The sequence below is a fragment of the Dipodomys merriami genome, unplaced genomic scaffold (genome assembly GCF_024711535.1).
Source record: "Dipodomys merriami isolate MVZ:Mamm:240054 unplaced genomic scaffold, mDipMer1.0.p SCAF_52, whole genome shotgun sequence".
Classification (NCBI taxonomy): Eukaryota; Metazoa; Chordata; class Mammalia; order Rodentia; family Heteromyidae; genus Dipodomys; species Dipodomys merriami.
In genome coordinates this window covers 6850111-6871075 of record NW_027206091.1, presented here as the reverse complement: position 1 = coordinate 6871075, position 20965 = coordinate 6850111, and the positions used below count along the sequence as shown (strand labels likewise).

General features: G+C 43.4%; 2 protein-coding genes across 6 annotated transcripts in view; one reads left to right on the top strand and one right to left on the bottom strand.

The window, feature by feature from the left end:
• LOC138811112 (zinc finger protein 14 homolog) overlaps positions 1-20965 on the bottom strand; it is a 99143-nt gene that overhangs the window by 61826 nt on the left and 16352 nt on the right. The window lies entirely within an intron of this gene.
• LOC138811110 (zinc finger protein 382-like) lies at positions 7759-19649 on the top strand. Of its 5 annotated transcripts, none has more exons than XM_069998702.1 (5): positions 7759-7928; positions 10975-11045; positions 12543-12669; positions 13216-13308; positions 17408-19649. In XM_069998702.1, exons 2-5 carry the CDS (start codon positions 11037-11039, stop codon positions 18808-18810), a joined length of 1632 nt encoding a protein of 543 aa, XP_069854803.1. In that variant the 5' UTR covers positions 7759-7928; positions 10975-11036; the 3' UTR covers positions 18811-19649. The 5 variants fall into 5 exon arrangements, with proteins under 5 accessions (XP_069854803.1, XP_069854802.1, XP_069854801.1 ...); XM_069998701.1 differs by having other exon boundaries at positions 12518-12669; positions 17411-19649; XM_069998700.1 differs by having other exon boundaries at positions 12518-12669.

The following is a 20965-nucleotide window of genomic DNA, read 5'->3' as shown; positions in this document are numbered from 1 at the left end:
GAGCATCGTCTTGCCACCCACTGGGCATCTCTGAACTACATTTCCCAGAAGGAGGCGGACCGACCGCCGCTCTGCTCTCTCACCTCGGCTCTACTCTCTCCGACTCTCGGTACCTTTCACTCCAGCTATTACAAAGAGATGCCACGTGCAATGCCAGAGGCGAAGAGTTTTAGGGACCCGGGAGAGGACTGAGTTTCGTCAGGGCGAAACTAGAGAATGTTGCGAAATTGTGTGACTATTGTGTTTTGATTCCCCTTGGTTCGGATGTATTGATTTGATGTGAATGGGGTTGGGACTGTGTTACTGCGTGCTCCTCTTTGTATACAGGTATACGGAAGTTTGTGACTTTGTGGCTCTGTCACCGTGGGGATTGTGATTCTACAATCTCTTTTTTCTCTTCTAATTTTCCTAATCAAGGGGCGTGAACTCGGCCTGGGCACTGTCCCTCAGCTCTTCAGCTCAAGGCTAGTGCTCTACCACTTGAGCCACAGCGCCACTTCCGGTTTTCTGAGCGGTTTATTGGAGGTAAGAGTCTCAAGGACTTTCTTGCCCAGGCTGGCTTTGAACCGCATCCTCAGATCTCAGCCTAGTGAGTAGCTAGGATTACAATGATTCTGCAGTCTTGCGTGAACAATCAAATGACTGTGGGTGTGTAACTTTTAGAGTCCCATGGTGTGAGTGACTGGTCAGCCATGCGAAGTGAGGAGAGTGTTATTACCTGTCGTATACAATTATAGGTGTGTGTACAAGACAGCCTGGCCCCTCGACCCTAAAACGGAATTCTCTATTACACAGATTATCCCCTCTCACCATGCCATGGTGGCTGAGGGGCAGGCAGAGGACGCACAGTCCCAGATGAAGTCCGTTTGTACTCCCCTTTCCCATTTCATCTAAGAGAGTTCCCAGAGGAGAAGGAAATACTAGTTGCGATATCTAAAGGTCATGGCATAAGGGTGTCTTGGTAGTTTCTCTTTGTACTGTTTTATTTTTTTTCCAGGATTATTTTTTCCCCAAGATCTTTTTCCCCTTCTTGGAAATTACCTAACAACAACCAATAAAGTAATAACCTAGACTCAGTATTATTTCTCTTTGAAAATATTTTCCTGTACTCCTAATTTTCTTTTTCTGTCATATTTATTTTTGTGCCAGTCATAGGGCTTCAACTCCGGGCCCAGGAGATCTACCTGAGCTTCTTTTGCTCAAGGCTAGTGCTTTACCACTTGAGCCACAATGTCACTTTCAACTTTGTTTTGTTTAGTTTAATGGAGATAAAAATCTCACGGACTTCTCTGTGTGGCTGGCTTTAAACCTCAATTCTCAGATTTCAGCCACCTGAGTAGCTAGGCTTAATTTTCCATTAATATGACATAGGGTTCATTTATCTTGTGTGTTGAGTAGTTTTACTATGAACAATGTCTCCTGTTGCTTACTTTTCACTATGCACAGCATTTTTTTTAATGATGTCTGTCTGATAACATTAAAGTCAGGGCAATGACTACATTTTACTTATCTGGTCTTCCAGGGAACAGGCATTCCCCATTGCCTCTAATACTCTACAACTACAAGAAATGCTGAAATAGGGACTGGGAATGTGGTTTCATGGTAGAGTCTTGCCTAGCATACATGAAGCCCTAGGTTCGATTCCTCAGTACTACATAAACAGAATAAGCCAGAAGTGACACCATAGCTCAAGTGGTAGAGCTTTAGCCCTGAGCATAGAGAGGCTCAGGGACAGAGCCCAGGCCCTGAGTTCAAGGCTCAGGACCGGGAATAAAAAAAAAAATTAAAAAAGGAAAGAAATGTACCCATTACCTTACTTATATAACTGTAACCTCTATGTACATCACCTTTACAATAAAATAATTTTTAAAAAAGGATGGCACTTTATTACTTTTTTTTTTGGCCAGTCATGGGCCTTTTACTCTGGGCCTGGGCGCTGTCCCTCAGCTCTTCAGCTCAAGGCTAGCACTCTACCACTTGAGCCACAGCACCACTTCTGGCTTTTTTCTGCTTATGTGGTGCTGAGGAATTGAACCCAGGGCCTCATGCATGCAAGGCAAGCAATCTACCACTGAGCCACCTTCCCAGCCCGGCACTTTATTACTTGAACCATGGCTCACGCCTGTATCCCTAGTTATTCAGGAGGCTGAGATCTAAGGATCACGGTTCAAAGCCAGCTTGGTCAGGAAAGTCCGTGAAACTCATCTCCAATAAACCACTCAGAAAACCGGAAGTGGCACTGTGGCTCAAGTGGTAGAGCCTTGAGCCGAAGAGCTGAGGGACAATACCCAGGCCCAGAGTTCAAGCCCCACAATTGACAAAAAAAAAAAAAAATATATATATATATATATATATATATATTTTTATATAAGTAAGGTAATGGGTATATATATATATATATATACATATATATGTATATATATGTATCTATGTATACATATATATATGTATATACATCCATATATACATATATATATATATACATATATATATGTATATACATCCATATATATATATCTATATACATATATATATACATATATATATGTATGTGTATACATATATATATACCCATTACCTTACTTATATAACTGTAACCTCTATGTACATCACTTACAATAAAATAATTTTTTTAAAAAAAGGATGGCACTTTATTACTTGAACCGTGGCTCCAGCCCTCCTGACTTGTCCTGGGCTGGCTTCAAACTACAATGCTCCAGGTTTCAGACATCTGAGTAGCTAAGATGACAGCAAAGTACCACCAGTGACTGGCTATTCATACTGGTTTTTATAGTGAAAATCAGAAACAAAAAACCATCTACTCATTTAATTCAAATGTCTTCTCACCAGCAGAAACTTTCTGATCTCAGGTAAGGTGCTCATCTACCCAAAAAGGCCGTCCCATCTTGCTTACATTCGGGGTTTTTTGTCATTATGGTATCTCTGATGTTTTGTAAAGGATGAAGTATGTCTAAAGGCCTTCCCACATACCTTGCATTCATCAGGTTTCTCTCCACTATGAATTCTTCGGTGTTCAGTCAGGGCCAAACTGTGTCTGAAGGCCTTCCCACACAACTTACACTCAGGGTTTACACTATGCATTCTCTGAACACTGTGTATTCACTGATGTTGAGTAAGCTCACCACCTATGCTGAAATCTTTCTCACACTCATTACATTTATATGGCTTCTCAGCAGTATCTAGTCTAATGTAGTCTAGCAATCTATTTAGGGATGAACTATTTCTGAAGACCTTTCCACAGCACTTATATTCATGGGGTTTCTTACCTGTGAGAATTCTCTGATGCCAAGCAAGTTCTCTACAGACTCCAATAGCCTTTCTGCACAAGTGTACTACTTCTCACTGGTGTGAATTCACTCATGTTCAAGGAGCTGGGAACTAATTCTAAATACCTCTCACAGGTGTTTAGATTTTTCACTAGTATGAACTCTCTGATGCCAGTCAGCTGTGAATGAAACCGGAAGTCCCTGCCACAGTGGGATGTTTGTAGGGTTTCTTGTCAGTGTGGATTTCTGATGTCAGGCAAGTTGTGCCTTGATTCTGAAGGATTTCCCACAGAACATGTATTCATAGGCTTTCTCACCATGATTGGCATTTTGACTGGGAAAACATTCTCCAATGCTACTGACGATCTTCCTGTATTCCTCACATTTATGGAACTTCCCACTGTGAAGAATTTTCAAGTATCCATTAAGATCTTCACAAAAATTAAACAAATGATCATATATTCCCATATATTTGGAAGGTTTCACAATGGTGTGAATACTCAGTTGTAGTATATGTGAATTATCTATCCCAAAGGTTGTATTCATAGGTTTTCTCACCACTGTTCTCTGAAATTGATCAAAGTTTGAATCCCAACTGAAAACATTCTCATGTTCCTTACATTCACAGGCCTTCTTCTTGGAGGTGATGTGAGAGAGCTGTAATTTTTGTGATAGGGCTTTATCAGGCTGGATGTTTGAGTGAAACATTTAGCTTCAGGTGCTAGAACTTGAATTTTGCTTTTGCTTTGCCATTCACTGAAAATGGAGCTTTCCAGGCCAATGATTTGATACTTTCCATTATTCCCAACTGAGAAGTGCTGTGACCAATGACACCCTTCCTACATATGAACTCTTGGTCTCATTTTTGCACTCCAAATCTAGCGGGGGGGGGGGGAGGGAAAGACAACTTCTTCATAAATGTGTCACAGAAATAAAACTTAGGAAAGAAAGGAGCAACAAAGGAGATAAATGACTAGGTAAAATACTGTTAAGAAATCTAGAAAAAGATAGCTCAGAAAATGGTAACCGTGTAACAAAATCATACTACTTAGGCATAGGAAAACATGGAGGCAGTAGACTTGAAATTTAGGTATCAATTATCACATAATAAGTATGTTGGTTAAGTACTAATGTCAGGAATTAATCTACAAAAAGTGAATCAAAATCAATAGATGTAGAACTGGTCATTTCTACCTTGTAGAGGAGCTAATGCTCATCCATATTTCATAGTCCATAGTCCATATGTTTGTTCTTCTTAACTATAATAAAATCCAAACATTTTACCATAAATAAAAAGGTGCTAGCCAGGTGTCATTGGTTCACTCCTGTAATGCTAACTACTTAGGAGGCTGAGATCTGAGGATTGCAATTCAAAGCTAGTCTGGGGGGCTGGGAAGGTGACTCAGTGGTAGAGTGCTTGCCTTGCATGCCGGAGGCCCTGGGTTCAATTCCTCAGCACCACATAAGCAAAAAGAAAAAAAAGCCGGAAGTGGCGCTGTGGCTCAAGTGGTAGAGCGCTAGCCTTGAGCTGAAGAGCTGAGGGACAGCGCCCAGGCCCAGAGTTCAGGTCCCACGACCTGACACCCCCCCCCCCAAAAAAAAGCTAGTCTGGGCAGGAAAATCAATGAGCCAGAAGTGGCACTGTGGTTCAAGTGGTAGAGTGCTAGCCTTGAGCTGAAGAGCTGAGGGACAGCGCCCAGGCCCAGAGTTCAAGCCCCAGGACTGACAAAAAAAGAAAAAGAAAAAGAAAGAGGAAAGGAAGCAATGTATCTGAGGGCTAGAGGCTTGGCTCAAATGGAGAGCAGTTGCCAACCAGGGAGAGGACCCTGAGTTCAAACCCCAGTTACATCAGAGTGGTAAAATACATTTGATTCTATGAAATCTTTTTACATACTGTGGAATTATATAATTAGCCAAATGCATGTTAATTAATGAATCAGTTTACATATGGAAAGAAATATCACTATTATTCTACACCCTCATCCCCTTTTTCAAGAAAATATCTATAGTCAAGTGCCAGTGGATCATGCCTGCAATCCTAGGTGCTCAGGAAGCTGAGATCTGAAGATCATAATTTAAAGCTAGCCTGGGAAGTTTGTCAGACTACTATCTCCAATTAACCACACACACACACACACACACACACACACACACACACACACACACACACACACACACACACACACACACACACACACACACAGAGCTGCAAATGGAGCTGAGGGTGAAGTGGATAAGGACTAGCCATAAGCAAAAAAGCTCAGTAACAATGCCAAGGCCAGCAGTTCAAGCCCCAGAACCAGCACAAATAAATAATTAACTCTAAGAAGAATATGAAGTAAACTTTATTACAGAATAATATACTGTTGAAACTAAATCCGCTTCCTTAGGCATTTAGGTTAGACAACATTTTACCATCTTTGGTATGTCTTGAGGACAGTAAATAACAAACCCAATCTATCTGTAAACTTAGGGCTGTGGAGAAGCTCAGTTTGCCAATGTGGCATTAAACAGATCCATCAGTTCTTTTTCTCAAGAATATGATAAGGGAGGATGTAGGGATCCCACTCCTGCAATTCATTTGCTCTTGATAGAAGTGTGAACACAGGAGTTCTGGAGATTATTTGGAGAATAGACAAGCAATAGTGGACACTCTTGTTTGGCTCTATCCTTCACAACATGTCACAAATTATGAGGAAGAGGTATTGGCTCTTAATTGGAGCTATCCATGGAGGATTCAGAAAGGGAAAAAGCATTCATAAAGACTTATAAGCCAGGCCCCGATGGCTCACACCTGTAATCCTAGCTACTCAGGACGATGAGATCTGAGGATCTCGGTTCAAAGCCAGCCCGGGGAAGAAAGTCCGTGAGACTCATCTCCAATAAACCACTCAGAAAACCTGAAGTGGCACTGTATCTCAAGTGGTAGAGCGCTAGCCTTGAGCTGAAAAGCTGAGGGAAAGCGCGCAGGTCCAGAGTTCAAGTCCCACGACCGACAAAAAAAAAATGAAAAAAAAATATATATATATACTAGCCAGACACTTGTGGCTCATGCCTGAAATCTTAGCTACTCAGAAGGCTGAGATCTGAGGATCCTGGTTCAAAACCAGCCCAGGCAGGAAAGTCCAGGAGACTCTTATATCCAATAAACTACTCAAAAAAACCCTCAAAAGTGGAATTGTCACTTAAAACGGTAGAGCGCTAGCCTTGAGCAAAAGTAGCCCAAGGACAGTGTCCAGGCCCAGAGTTCAAGACTCAGGACTGGCAAAAAAATAAAAAAGGAAAAAAATTGGAATAATGAAACATCCAGCCTTTCTTGAAGCCCCAACAAAGTAATTAAAAACACTTTTCTTCACCAACCATCGCTGAAGTTAAACATACCCAGACTGAAGTATGGGGAAGACTAGAATATGGTTGACAACCCCCTACATCATAAAAGCCAAAAGGCGGATGCTGGTAGCTCACGCTTGTCATCCTAGCTACTCAGGAGGCTGAGATTCGAGAATCACTGGTCCAAGCCATCCCTGGGAAGAAAGACCACCAGATTCTTTCCTACGATTAACAAGAGCTGTAGGCAGTACCCAGGAGGAGGAGAAAGAGGAAGGAGAAAGGGGGGGGGGGGAAGGAGGAGGAGGGGGAGGAGGAGGAGGAAGAGGAGGAGGAGGAGGAAAGAAAGAAATGAGAAAGATTGTTTTAAATTTTACGTCACTGCTGTCTTAGGGATGATATACAGTGGGGTTACATTTACATATGTCAGGTAGTAGTATTAAGGAAGAAAGAGGGCCGGGCGCTGGTGGCTCATGCCTGTAATCCTAGCTACTCAGGAGGCTGAGATCTGAGGATCGCGGTTCAAAGCCAGCCTGGGCAGGAGAGACCGTGAGACTCCTATCTCCAATAAACCACCAGAAAACCGGAAGTGGCGCTGTAGAGCGCTCGCCTTGAGCTGAAGAGCTGAGGGACAGCGCCCATGCCCAGAGTTCAAGCCCCACGACCGACCAAAAAAAAAAAAAGAGGGGCAGAGCAGGAGTCCGGGGTTCACGCCTGTAATCCTTCCTCTCTACTCGGGAGGCTGAGTCCTTGAGATTCATCTCCAATTAAAACATTTAAAAAGCCGCAAGGGGAGCTGTGGCTCGAGTGGTAGAGCCGCTACCCTTCAGCAAAGACGCTCAGGAATAGCGAACAGGCCTACAACCGCACAGAAAAAGAGAGAACTCGAGGGAAGAGGGGGCTACAGTGAGACTACTGGCATCCGTCTCCAGCGTTGTCACAGGATCACAGGCTCGCCTCGGAACACCGCTCGGAGCCACTAGCGTCACAACTGTCTCTGCCCCCGCTCGGCCACGGATCCAATGAGAATCAGCCAAACTGCCCCACCCCCGCCTCAGGTCCCGCCCGTATACCCGGGATCCAACCAGAATCAAGCCCCTCCCACCAGCGCGTCCTCCCACCAGCGCGTCCACGCTCACACGCTTATTTTCTCGCCCAGGACACTCGGGTCCCCACACCGGGCCGGTCACAAAGTCTCACACATCACCGGCACCACCTCCGGGAGCAGACATCTGGACAAGCGAGGCTTCCGCTTTCACAGGCCTTATCCAGGTCCCGGGAACTCCGTGGGGAGTGGAAGGGGAAGAGTCTCCGGTGAGCTTCCTTTCCCACCCGGACCTGGGCCGCCCTAACTCACCGCACAGAAAACAATGACCGCAAGGCCTGAGAAACGTGAACCCTACGCTTCATGCGCAGGCTTAGGGGACTAAGGAAAAACACACACACACACAGTGGACGTCTAAGCAGACCGCGATAAAACCGAAGCTACGGCGCCCGTTAGCAGCAATTAACGCGCGTCCGCCGCCGCGGCCGCGAAGACCCCTGGGAGCGCCCCCCCTCGGCCGCGAGTGCGCAGGCGCACACGGCTCAGCGGGGGCTCCGGCAATGCTGTTGGGTGCCAGGCCTCCTGAGGAGGCGGAGGACGGAGCTGGATGCTCAGAAACCAAAGAACAGACTCGGGGCGTGGTTCCCGATGGGGAGGCGAGGGAGGAAGCCGGGACTCCCAGCCAGGCCTGGTAATTGGGACGATGGTACCCAGACGCTCAGCTAGCAAGGGCAGGGCCTGGGGCGTGGTCGGTGGGCGTGACCCGGGGGATGGTGGCCTTGACCTGGAGATTTTTACCTGTGTGACCCTCCCCCCGTGGAAGCTCTGACGCTGGGAGCAGGTCGCTGCACAACAGTGTGTGTGTGTGTGTGTGTGTGTGTGTGTGTGTGTGTTGGGGGTTGGCCAACCCCCATTCACACCTGCCGCATTTTGAATGTGTGTCACTGGGACATAGCAGCTATTGTGCAAAAGGTGGACGTGTTGTTCTACTGTAGCCTCTGCGTGTGTCTTACTTTAAGATTGTGAGTCATATTTGAGATTGTGATTAATTTGTGATCTGTTCATGGTACATATTATGCACATATCGGTATGCCAAAAGGAAACTCACTTGTACAACTACTAATCCATGCTAATAAAAATAAGGTGGAGGAAATAAAGTGATTTATGAATGTGATTGATTTTGCCTAGAATTGTATAGTATGCTTGCTCTAGTTCTGAGTGAAACATGACGGGTATGACTTAGAGTTCTGAATGAATATAACTGCACGTGTTTTTGTCTTGTCATATGTGAAGTTTTTTAATGATGTGTCATAAATAAGTGATTGATGAGTAGAAGTTTGTCGTTAAATTTACCTCAAAAGATTTAAGTCATAATGTAGCAAATGAAATAGGAATATAAATACTGTATAGGAATTTCCATAATACCCAGTTGGTGATGCCATGCTAACTAAAAACAATGCATAGGAAATACACTGTGTTCCTTGAGGAAAGGCAAGAAAAAGTGATTTTAAAAAAAAAAAAATCACAACTACCACATTCTTTTTGGTGAGGAGTTTGACTTCAGGGTCTCCTGCCACTTGAGCTACATCCCCAGCTCTCATTACTACTTTCAACACTTTCTATGTAAGTGAATTTTCCTCTTGAAAATTCTAAGCTTGAAAAGTATTTGAGCTGAATGCCAATGGCTCATGCTTGTAACCTTAGCTACTGAGGAGGCTGAGATCTGAGGAACAAAGTTTCAAAGCAGCCTAAGCAGAAAGTCCATGATATGCTTATCTCCAGTTACCTAACAAAAAGCTGGAAATGGAGATGTAGTTCAAGTAGAATGCCAGCCTGGAGTGAAAATGCTAAGGGAAGCACCCAGGGCCTGAGTTCAAGCCCCAGAACTGGCACAAAGAAGAGGACAGAAGGAGACGAAGGAAGGGTGAGGAGGAGGAACAGGAAGAGTCTGAATACAAAGATTTAGTTCACTGGTAGAATGTTTTGCTTAGCATGGACAACACTGGGTCCTAGGCACCTGGGTGGGAGGAACAGAAAGGAGTGTCAATTTAGGAAATTAAAAAAAAAATCTGGGGCTGGGAAGGTGGCTCAGTGGTAGAGCGCTTGCCTTGCATGCCTGAGGCCCTGGGTTCCATTCCTCAGCACCACATAAGCAAAAAGAAGAAAGCCGGAAGTGGTGCTGTGGCTCAAGTGGTAGAGTGCTAGCCTTGAGCTGAAGAGCTGAGGGACAGCGCCCAGGCCCAGAGTTCAGGCCCCACGACCGGACCCAAAAAAAAAAAAAAATCTGTGAGACTAGAACTAAACTATATACTATAAGGAGATGCAATTACAGGAAATAAGGGATGTCTTTAAATTTAATGATTGAAGCTTATTCTCCATTCATAATAATTATATACTTTAGAACTACAAAATTTCAGGTGATGGGCAAAGATTTCAACTAAGCTGGATGCCAGTGGCTCACACCTGTTATCCTAGCTACTCAGGAGGCTGAGATCTAAAGATCAGGTGTCAAAGCCAGCTGGGGCAGGAAAGTCCCCTGTGAGACTAATCTCCAATAACTATTAACCACTCAAAAACCAGAAGTGATGCTGTGGCTCAAAGTGGTAGAGCACTAGCCTTTAGCAAAAGAGCTCAGGGACAGTACCCAGGCCCTGAATTCAAGCCCCATAGCAAATTGAAAATTTCAACTGTATTTGTTAATATCATGAACTTCAGGCTGACAATAAATTGACAGACTAAAAACAACTTGAAAGATTCTTGTGTTCTAGGGAAGATAGAAATAGAAATTAGACTTGTGAGCTGGACATCGGTAGCCACGCCTGTAATCCTAGTTACTCAGGAAGCTGAGATCTGAGGATAGCGGTTCAAAGCCAGCCTGGGCAGCAAAATCCCTTAGACTCTTATCTCTAATAAACCCCCTGAAAACCGGAAGTGGCACTATGGCTCAAGTGGTAGAGTGCTGGCCTTGAGTGAAGAATGCAGGGACAGTGCCCAGGCCCAGAGGTCAAGCTTCATGACCAAATAAATAAAGTAAATATATAAATAAATTAGACCTGGGGAATTCAAAACAAAACACAAAATTTCCTTTCTAAGTTTCAACAGATTCCACAGAAATCTATTCTGCATTAGCAAGAAACTAAGTTTCTGGTTAGAAGAGAGCAGGACTTGTCCATTTTCCCACTAACATGTGTCCTGGATTTATGTACAGGAAAAGAGTAGTGGAAAAGAGCAGTGATAATACAAATTTAACTGAGTTACTCTAGGAAAAGTAACTAGTATTGTTCTCTCATGGCTCCTTGTGCTTTGCCTTTGTAGAACAGTTCTCTTTTTTGAAAGAAGAGCTCAAGAGACAAGGATCATCTCCTGTTGTCCAAGCCATGCCGAAGGTGAGGTATTTCCTGTTTTAGGAAATAGGATCACAGGAAACATTTGTTCAGCAATGTCACCTAAACTGCCTGGATATTTGGCATTGGTCTTCAGTGAGGTCCTGGATTGGGGGGAGGAATCCATAAGGCACAATATTTAACAACTCTTGGGATAGTGTGTTCCAAAATTTTGTACTCTCAGTGCCTTCCTACCTTACCTATTCCAAACCCCATTCTGTTTCTCCATTTAAGCCTTCCCCCAAGTGCACCTTCTGATTATAGGCAGTATTTACATATTGTTTATGTCCCAGTCCTGGGACTTGAACTCATGGCCTGGCTGCTGTCCTTGAGCTTTTTTCTAACGACTACTAACAATTCATAATTGTGAATATGTTGGAAATGTACTTAGTCCATTCTGAGACCCAGTGCTTTGTTTTTTTTTGGTTTTTGGTTTTTTTGGGGGGGGTCCAGTCGTGGGGCCTGAACTCTGGGCCTGGGCGCTGTCCCTCAGCTCTTCAGCTCAAGGCTAGCGCTCTACCACTTGAGCCACAGCACCACTTCTGGCTTTTTTCTTTTTGCTTATGTGGTGCTGAGGAATGGAACCCAGGGCCTCAGGCATGCAAGGCAAGCACTCTACCACTGAGCCACCTTCCCAGCCCCGAGACCCAGTGCTTTGAAGGAAGATAATCCAGTGTAATTTCATACTGCTTTTCCTTGATAAGAGTTCAGAGACTATTCCCTACTGTGCCTTTGGTAATTTCCTGAATTTACTAACTGGTTTTCTTCTCCCCATGAACTTTTAAAAGCTGATGCCCTGTATTCCTACAAAACAAATCTGTTGTGAGTACAAAACCTTATATCCTCAACAAAGCCTCGGAGACCAAAATAAGATTTTTTTTCTTCTTTGCATTGTGACATTTTCCCATGTATATATTTCTCTCATTGCATCTGTAATGTCTATGAGTGCATGTATTTCCATGTATGCCTCTCTCCTAGCCTCTAACTTTTTTTTTTTTTTTTTTGGTCGGTCATGGGGCTTGAACTCTGGGCCTGGGCGTTGTCCCTTAGCTCTTCAGCTCAAGGCAAGCGCTCTACCACTTGAGCTACAGCGCCACTTCCGGTTTTCTGGTTGTTTTATTGGAGATAGGAGTCTCACGGTCTCTCCTGCCTGGGCTGGCTTTGAACCGCGATCCTCAGATCTCAGCCTCCTGAGTAGCTAGGATTACAGGCGTGAGCCACCAGCGCCTGGCTAGCCTCTAACTTCTTATGAGCAGAATAAAGGTTTAACTGGTTTTGATCCTCCATAAACCAGGTACATCAGAACAAATATGTAATTTCAGTTGATATGTTTAGCATGAGGTAATAATAAATACTGATAATGCATTTTCAAGGATTAAAAAAAAAACACAAAGTAAGGAAACTAGTGTGACCAGTAAATTTGGTCAGAACAAGGCCTTCAATATTTAGTTCTCACCCATTTCCGATCACTTCAGGATGAACTAGAGTATGCCCTTACAGGGACCAGTGTCATTCAAGGATGTCACTGTGGACTTCACGGCGGAGGAGTGGCAGCAGCTGGACCATGCACAGAAAGCCCTCTATAGGGATGTGATGTTGGAAAATTATTGCCACTTCATTTCTGTGGGTAAGGAAATACTCCTTGAATCTTATCAGTGTCATATATAACCTAAGAGATACAATGATTCCTAAAACATACAGAACTTTCAGAGATGAAAGGTAAAAGATCTCTTTTTATTAACAAAATATAATTATATCCTTTCTTGTCTACTACTGACTAGTACTGACTCTGGTAAGATGTTACTGTGTATGACATCTGCCATCTTGAAATTGTAGTTGTGTGTGTGTGTGTGTGTGTGTGTGTGTGTGTGTGTGTGTGTGTGTGTGTGTGTGTGTGTGTATACATGTGTATGTGAATATAAGTATGTGAATGAACTCAGGGCCTGGGCACTGTCCCTTAACATTTTCTTTCAAGACTGGCACTTTACCAATTGAGTCACAGCTACTTCTGGCTTTTTGCTGGTTAATTGGACCTAAGAATCTCATGGACTTTCCTGTCTGGGCTAGCTTGGAACTACAATCCTCAGATCTCTGCCTCCTTTGAAACCATATTTTTTTCTTCAACAGTTTGAAGGCCATACAGCTTAGATCAAATCTGATTTTTCGTTGTCAGGATTTCATATAGCTAAGCCCGATATGATCCGCAAGTTGGAACAAGGAGGAGAGCTGTGGACACAGAGAATTTTTCCAAGTCAGAACTATGGAGGTGAGTCTGTACAGATAAAATTCCAGTGGAATAAACTCTCAGGTAGTTGGCACCTTTGAATGCTTTTACAGATCTCCTGAGGTTTTTTTTTTTTTTTTTTTTTTTTTTTTTTTTTTTTTATCATTAGTAAAGTTTGAACTAGGCATTTGCGGGCGCCTTTCTGATGTGTCCTAAAAGGAGCTTTGTCAGTCTCAGTTCTTGTACTGAGAACCACAATAATCTGATCCATTCCTTTTTTTTTTTCTCCTCTCTTTTTTTTGTCGGTCATGGGGCTTGAACTCTGGGCCTGGGCGCTGTCCTTGAGCTCTACAGCTCAAGGCTAACGCTCTACCATGTGAGCCACAGTGCCACTTCCAGCTTTTTCTGTTTATGAGGTGCTGAGGAATTGAACCCAGGGCCTCATGCATGCGAGGTAAGCACTCTACCATTGAGCTACCTTCCCCGCCCCTGATCCATTCTTTAGTTGTAATTACAACTTGCTTTGTGTGAAGCATAAATGCAAGTAGACAATTCAGCCCATTTATCCCACTCTACTAGCTTACAAGAATTGCCAGGCAGGGCAGGGAAGGTGGCTCAGTGGTAGAGCGCTTGCCTTGCATGCCTGAGGCCCTGGGTTCAATTCCCCAGCACCACATAAGCATAAAAAAAGCCAGAAGTGGTGCTGTGGCTCAAGTGGTAGAGCGCTAGCCTTGAGCTGAAGAGCTGAGGGACAGCGCCCAGGTCCAGAGTTCAGGCCCTTGACTGGACCCCCACCCAAAAAAAAAAAGAATTGCCAGGCATGGTGGCTCACACTTATAATATAGTACTAGCTATTCAGAAAGAAGATTGATGTTCTAGGCCAGCACAGGCAAAATATTCATGAGGCCACTCCTACCCTCCACTATACAATAAAAATCTTAGTATAGGGGCTGGGAAGGTGGCTCAGTGGTAGAGCGCATGCCTTGCATGCCAGAGGCCCTGGGTTCGATTCCTCAGCACCACATAAGCAAAAAGAAAAAAAAGCCGGAAATGGTGCTATGGCTCAAGTGGTAGAGCGCTAGCCTTGAGCTGAAGAGCTGAGGGACAGTGCCCAGGCCCAGAGTTCAGGCCCCATAACCGGATAAAAAAATAAATAAATAAAAAAATAAAGAAGAAAAAAAAATCTTAGTATATAGTACACATCTGTTATTCTAGCTATGGTGGATAGCTTAAATAGGAAGATCAAGGTCCAGATTGTCCTGGATAAAAAGGGGCTGAGAGCATTGTTTAAGTGCTGGAGTACCTGCCTGGAAAGCTAAGTCCTATGTCCTGAGTTTAAACCCCAATACCACTGGAAAATAAAAAGATCTTTACTCATTTGCTTTTTATTCTTTTTTTTTTTTTTTTTTTTTTTTTTTTTTGTTGGTCGTGGGGCTTGAACTCTGGGCCTGGGCACTGTCCCTCAGCTCTTCAGCTCAAGGCAAGCGCTCTACCACTTGAGCTACAGTGCCACTTCCTGCTTTTTATTCTTACATTCTCATAATCTTTTTTTTTTTTTTTTTTTTGACATGGGGCTTGACCTCTGGGCCTTGGCACTGTCCCTGAGCTCTTCTGTTCAAGGCAAGCAAGCACTCTACCACTTGAGCCATAACACCACTTCTGGTTTTCTGATGGTTAATTGGAGATAAGGGTCTCATGGACTTTATTGCCTGGGCTGGCTTTGAACTGTGATCCTCAGATCTCAGCCTCCTGAGTGGCTAGGATTACAGGTGTGAGCCCAGCACCCAGCTTGCTATCTATTTGATCAAATGGCACTGTAATCAGTTTTGTTCCTTACTACCAAATTTTTAAATTTTTATTTTACTTTATTGTAAGGGTGATGTCAGAGGGGTTAAAGTTACATAAGTAAGGTAATGAGCACTTTTTTTTTTTCTTTCTTTCTTTTTTTTTTTTTTTGGTCAAGTTTTGGGGGCTGAACTCTGGGCATGGGCACTGTCCCTCAGCTCTCCAGCTCAAGGCTAGCGCCCCACCACTTGAGCCATAGCACCACTTCTTTTTTCTGCTTATGTGGTGCTGAGGAATTGAACCCAGGGCCTCATGCATGCAAGGCAAGCACTCTACCACTGAGCCAATTTCCCAGTCCATGACAACATTTCTTATGGAACATTGTTACCTCTTCCCTTACCAGAAGTTTTATCATGACAAATTCTACATGTTACTTACAGATCCCTGTTCTGTTAGCTAGCTAAGAAGCTAAAGGGTACAGTAATCCACACAGATCTCTAACTTCTCACACCGTCTAAGAGTTCAGGACCAACCATAGGTTCCATAACTTAAATGAACCCACCAAATGCTGCTGTGGTCACAGTTGCTGATTACTATAGAGAAAGGTGAAAATCAGCCAAGAGAAAAAGCACATGAGGCAGAGTTCAGGGAAGTGTCACACATGCTGCTTCTATGAATTTTCTGGGAAGGTTGGGGCTAGCGTTGCTTTTCTGGGAACAGTGAGTATGAGGTACAGCAAGCAGGGAAGCACACAGATGTATAGGTTTTCACTTCAGCCTAATAGTTATACTTATTACAATGCTCCTGTCTAGTACCCTTTAGTGGTTTACTTCATTATCTGATTCTTATTCCAAGAAAAATCCCTATTCCACCATTTGTCTCCTGCTCATGTATCCCTGCATTACCCTCTGTATGCAGTTTAGTTACAACATACCAAGTTTTCTTTTTCTTTTTTTTTTTTTGTCGGTCAGGGGGCTTGGACTCTGGGTTTGGGCACTGTCCCTCAGCTCTTCAGCTCAAAGCAGGCGCTCTACCACTTGAGCCACAGCACCACTTACCGTTTTTGAGTGGTTTATTGGAGATAAGTGTCTCACGAACTTTCCTGCCCAGGCTGGCTTTGAACTGCGATCCTCAGATCTCAGCCTCCTGAGTAGCTAGGATTAAAGGCATGAGCCACCGGCGCCCGGCTTGACAGCCAAGTTTTCTTTTTTTTGGTCCGGTCATGGGGCCTGAACTCTGGGCTTGGGTGCTGTACCTCAGCTCTTCAGCTCAAGGCTAGGGCTCTACCACTTGAGCCACAGCACCACTTCCGGCTTCTTTTTGCTTATATGGTGTTTAGGAATCGTACCCAGGGCCTCATGCATGCAAGGCATGCACTCTACCACTGAACCACTTTCCCAGCCTGGACAGCCAAGTTTTCTTACTTTTTTTTTTTTTTTGGGGTCCGGTCATGGGGCCTGAACTCTAGGCTTGGGTGCTGTCCCTCAGCTCTTCAGCTCAAGGCTAGCGCTCTACCACTTGAGCCACAGCGCCACTTCCAGCTTTTTTCTTTTTTTTTTTTTAATTTAATTTTATTTTATTTGTGAACATACTGTACAGAGGAGTTACAATTATGTGGGCAGGATAATGCGTACATTTCTTACCAAGCATTGTAGCCTCCTCCTTTGTTTACCCTTCATATCCCTTCCCAGCCTCCCCCCTCCCCCCACCAGCTTTTTTCTTTTTGCTTATGTGGTGCTGAGGAATCGAACCCAGGGCCTCAAGCATGTAAGGCAAGCATTCTACCAATGAGCCACCTTCCCAGCCTGACAGCCAAGTTTCCTTATGCTATTTTTCCTCATTTGAATGGTAGCAGGAATTGTGTTTATGGATTTAAATTTTTTTTTAAATTTTCATTTATGTGGTACTGAGGAATTGAACAGGGCCTCATGCATTCTAGGCAAACACTTTGCCACTAAGCCATATTTCTAACCTGTGTTTATGTTTTGTACCTTTTCCAGATCAAAAGGTAATACATTCTATTCTTTTCCTACATACAACATCAAGACAGGGAGTTCTTGGCATATACATCCAATCCATAGCCTATCATAAAAGTTTATAGTGGGCTGGGAAGATGGCTCAGTGGTAGAGCGCTTGCCTTGCATGCCTGAGGCCCTGGGTTCGATTCCTCAGCACCACATAAGCAAAAAGAAAAAAAAAAGCCAGAAGTGGTGCTGTGGCTCAAGTGGTAGAGTGCTAGCCTTGAGCTGAAGAGCTGAGGGACAGCACCCAGGCCCAGAGTTCAGCCCCACGACCGGACCAAAAAAAAAAAAAAAAAAAAAAGTTTATAGTAATCTTAATTGTTTTTTTTCCCTAGAAGATGAGAATGCTGAAGATGTTTTAATGGAGCTCAAAAAATATCAACATAAACATTCCAGACCTATTGTATTTATCAATCACAAAAAATTAATTAAAGAGAGAAATATTTATGGAAAAGGCCTTTGTCTAAGCAAGAACCACATTACTTCAAAAGCGCCCTGTGACTATAAACCTGATAGAAAATTTTTGAAAAACATTTCAGAGCTTATTAGAAATCTAAACCCTGTAAGAGAGAAGCTTGGTGAGAGTAACGGATGGGAGAAATCAGTTCTCAGTACCAAACACCAGAAAGTTCATTGCACAGTGAATCTCCACAAATCAACAGAGAAGGACCTCAGTGGAAAGCAGGAGATTGCTCAACATCAAAAGGTGCGAACTGCAGAGCCACCCTTTGAATGTAATGAATGTAACAAATCCTTCTTCATGAAAAGAATGTTGTTTGCACACATAAGAGTTCATCAAGGAGAAAGAACCTCTGAGTACAATAAAGATGGAATTGCCTTCCTGGAAAAGTCAGATCTAAGTGGCCATTTGCATCATCTTATGGAAAAGAAGTCCTCTCCATACAACAAATTGCTCTGTAGGAAGTCTGGCTTTCTTGTACAACAGAGGTCTCAAACAGAAGATAAACCCTTTCAATGTCCTTACTGTGGGAACAGCTTTAGAAGGAAGTCATACCTCATTGAACATCAGCGTATTCACACAGGCGAAAAACCCTATGTTTGCAATCAGTGTGAAAAGGCTTTCCGACAGAAGACAGCCCTCACTCTTCATGAGAAGACCCATATAGAGGGGAAACCCTATGTTTGCATTGATTGTGGGAAGTCATTCCGTCAGAAGGCAACCCTCACGAGACATCACAAAACACATACAGGGGAAAAAGCCTATGAATGTAGTCAGTGTGGAAGTGCCTTTAGGAAGAAGTCCTATCTTGTCGATCACCAGCGAACTCACACTGGGGAGAAACCCTATCAGTGTAATGAGTGTGGCAAGGCATTTATCCAAAAAACAACCCTCACTGTACATCAGAGAACGCACACTGGGGAGAAACCCTATATTTGTAATGACTGTGGGAAGTCCTTCTGCCAAAAAACAACCCTCACTCTCCATCAGAGGATTCACACAGGGGAGAAACCCTACATTTGTAATGAGTGTGGGAAGTCCTTCCGCCAGAAGGCAATCCTTACAGTTCACCACAGAATACACACAGGAGAAAAGTCCAATGGATGTACTCAATGTGGGAAAGCCTTCAGTAGGAAATCAAACCTTATTCGACATCAGAAAACTCACACAGGAGAGAAACCATATGAATGTAAAGAATGTGGGAAGTTCTTCAGTTGTAAGTCAAATCTCATTGTCCACCAGAAAACTCACAAAGTACAAAGTGTCAGGATTCAGTAAATCATGACACTTTTGTAAAAACAAAAAACAAAAAAAAAATTTACATCATAGTGAAACCTGTACCTGCTGCTGCTTGCAAGTATCATAATATTCAGTGGCTTAAAATACTGTACCACATATTTACTGCTTGCTAATTTGTAAAACATCTATATGTACACACAAACACTTCTTGATAAAAGACAAAACACTTAGGAAATGAAAGCCTAAAATTTAACCTGTTAAATTGCTACAAATACATAAAATTGTTTTTACTTTTAGTGCATAGCTTTTGGTGGACTATAACAAGCAGCTGGCCAACTGCTTGAGATCCATGGACACACTGAAGAAAGGAAATGGGAACTTGTACTTCTCTTTACAAATGTCTCTTTACAAACTTAGTTGTGGAAGTGGTGTTGTAGCTCAAGTGGTAGAGCACTAGCTTTGAGCTGAAGAGCTGAGGGACAGCACCCAGGCCGAGTTCAAGCCCCATGACCGACAAAAAAAAAAAATGTTAATCCTCAAAGTGAACACAATTTTGACCTATTAGTTTTATGTAATATAACCATTTTACAATGCTGTATTGTGTTCTTTCATAATAGGTGTCATTCATTGTGATATGTTTAACTGTGAATGCATGTGCCAGAAGTTCATTTATTTTCATCTGGTATAGTATTTATAATCAAAAAATATTCTGTATATTACTTATCATTTTCATTCTGTAAATAATTCCATTAGAAGAGTATATAGCGATCTGTTCTACTGTTGATGGACTTTGATGTTGTTTACATTCAGGTCGTAATGCTTCTGAGAGTATACTTGTCTTCTGCTTGCACTATTGTATAAACTTAAGAGTGTGGAACTGCTGGATCCTAAGACATGTGTATGTTTAACCAGCTTTGGTAAATACTTCTAAACAACTAACCTCACAGCATGATATATTCCGAAGGGAAAGGAATGTTAATATTTTAAATTACTGAAAAAGCATTAAGTAAAGTTGGATGCTGATGGATCATGCCTATAATACTCAAATCTGAGGAAAGAGGTTCATAGCCAGCACTCTACCACTTGACCCACAGCTCCACTTCTGGTTTTTGGTGGTTGACTGGAGAGTCTCACAGATTTTCCTGCTCAGGCTGGCTTCCACTGAAGATCTCAGCCTCCTGAGTAGCTGGAATTGCAAGCGTGAGCCACTGGTGCCCAGCTGGGATATCTCCAAAGGATAGCTGTAAGCGCCGACCCAGAGAACCATTCCGACACAGTCATGTAGGAGAAAGAAATGTTTAATGTCAGTAGAGGCTGACAGGCTATCTCTTGTGGGACAGAGTAGCAGCAAACTGTTCTCGCAGCCATAGAGGTAGATATAGTGTCAGGAGTCTGAGGGCAGAAGAAAGGGCTGGAGGGTTGGAAAGTTTTATAATCACAGATGGACACCGGAGATATCCCACAGCCAGGGCAGCACAATTCTATAGCTGGTTCGCAGCCAGGGAAAACATCCCATCACAGAGACAATACATTCTATATCTAGCATGTAGCAAAACCAATATATCTTATAGCTGTCATGTAGCCAGGGGAAACATCTTGGAGCAGAGACAATACATTCTATAGTTGGCACCTTGTGATCACACACTTGAACCAGCGTGAGACTGACTAGTATCCAGACTCCATTGCTGATGCACCCGAAGCTGGTAAGAATAGACAACTAGGGCCAGGCCTGGCTTGCAAGGGACCCAGGGCGGGGACTGTTAACCCAAGTGGGGGTGAATAAGCTTATAATAGCAGTGGTGGAAAATTCTCCCAGAATCAGAACTTCTTGGTGGTCATTTCTTTGCAACTGGAATCCATAAGATTATAAACCTGGAGGGAAAATGAAGCAGCAGCCACCCACCGGTTGCTATTCAGGACGCTGAGATCTGAGGATTGTCCTTCAAAACCAGCCCGAACAGGAGTCTCCGTGAGACTCTAACCTCCAACCACTAGAAAACAGGCAGTGGCATGGTGGTTCAGAGTGATAGAGCGCTAATCTGGAGCAGAAGAGGGCCGGGACAGTGGCCCATAGTTTGATTTCAGGTCCTGTGACAGCAGGGTCATTCAAGGACACAAAATTCCATGAAACAAGTGAACCTACAACTGGCACAGAGGAGGGCACTCACCACTAATACCCAGTGTATTAAACACC

Coding starts and splice junctions, on each gene's coding strand:
- LOC138811110 (XM_069998697.1), top strand. CDS start 8,308: ATGGGGAGGCGAGGGAGGAAGCCGGGACTCCCAGCCAGGCCTG. Junction 8,351..10,974: donor GGGACTCCCAGCCAGGCCTG/GTAATTGGGACG, acceptor TTGCCTTTGTAG/AACAGTTCTCTTTTTTGAAA. Junction 12,670..13,215: donor TTGCCACTTCATTTCTGTGG/GTAAGGAAATAC, acceptor TTTCGTTGTCAG/GATTTCATATAGCTAAGCCC.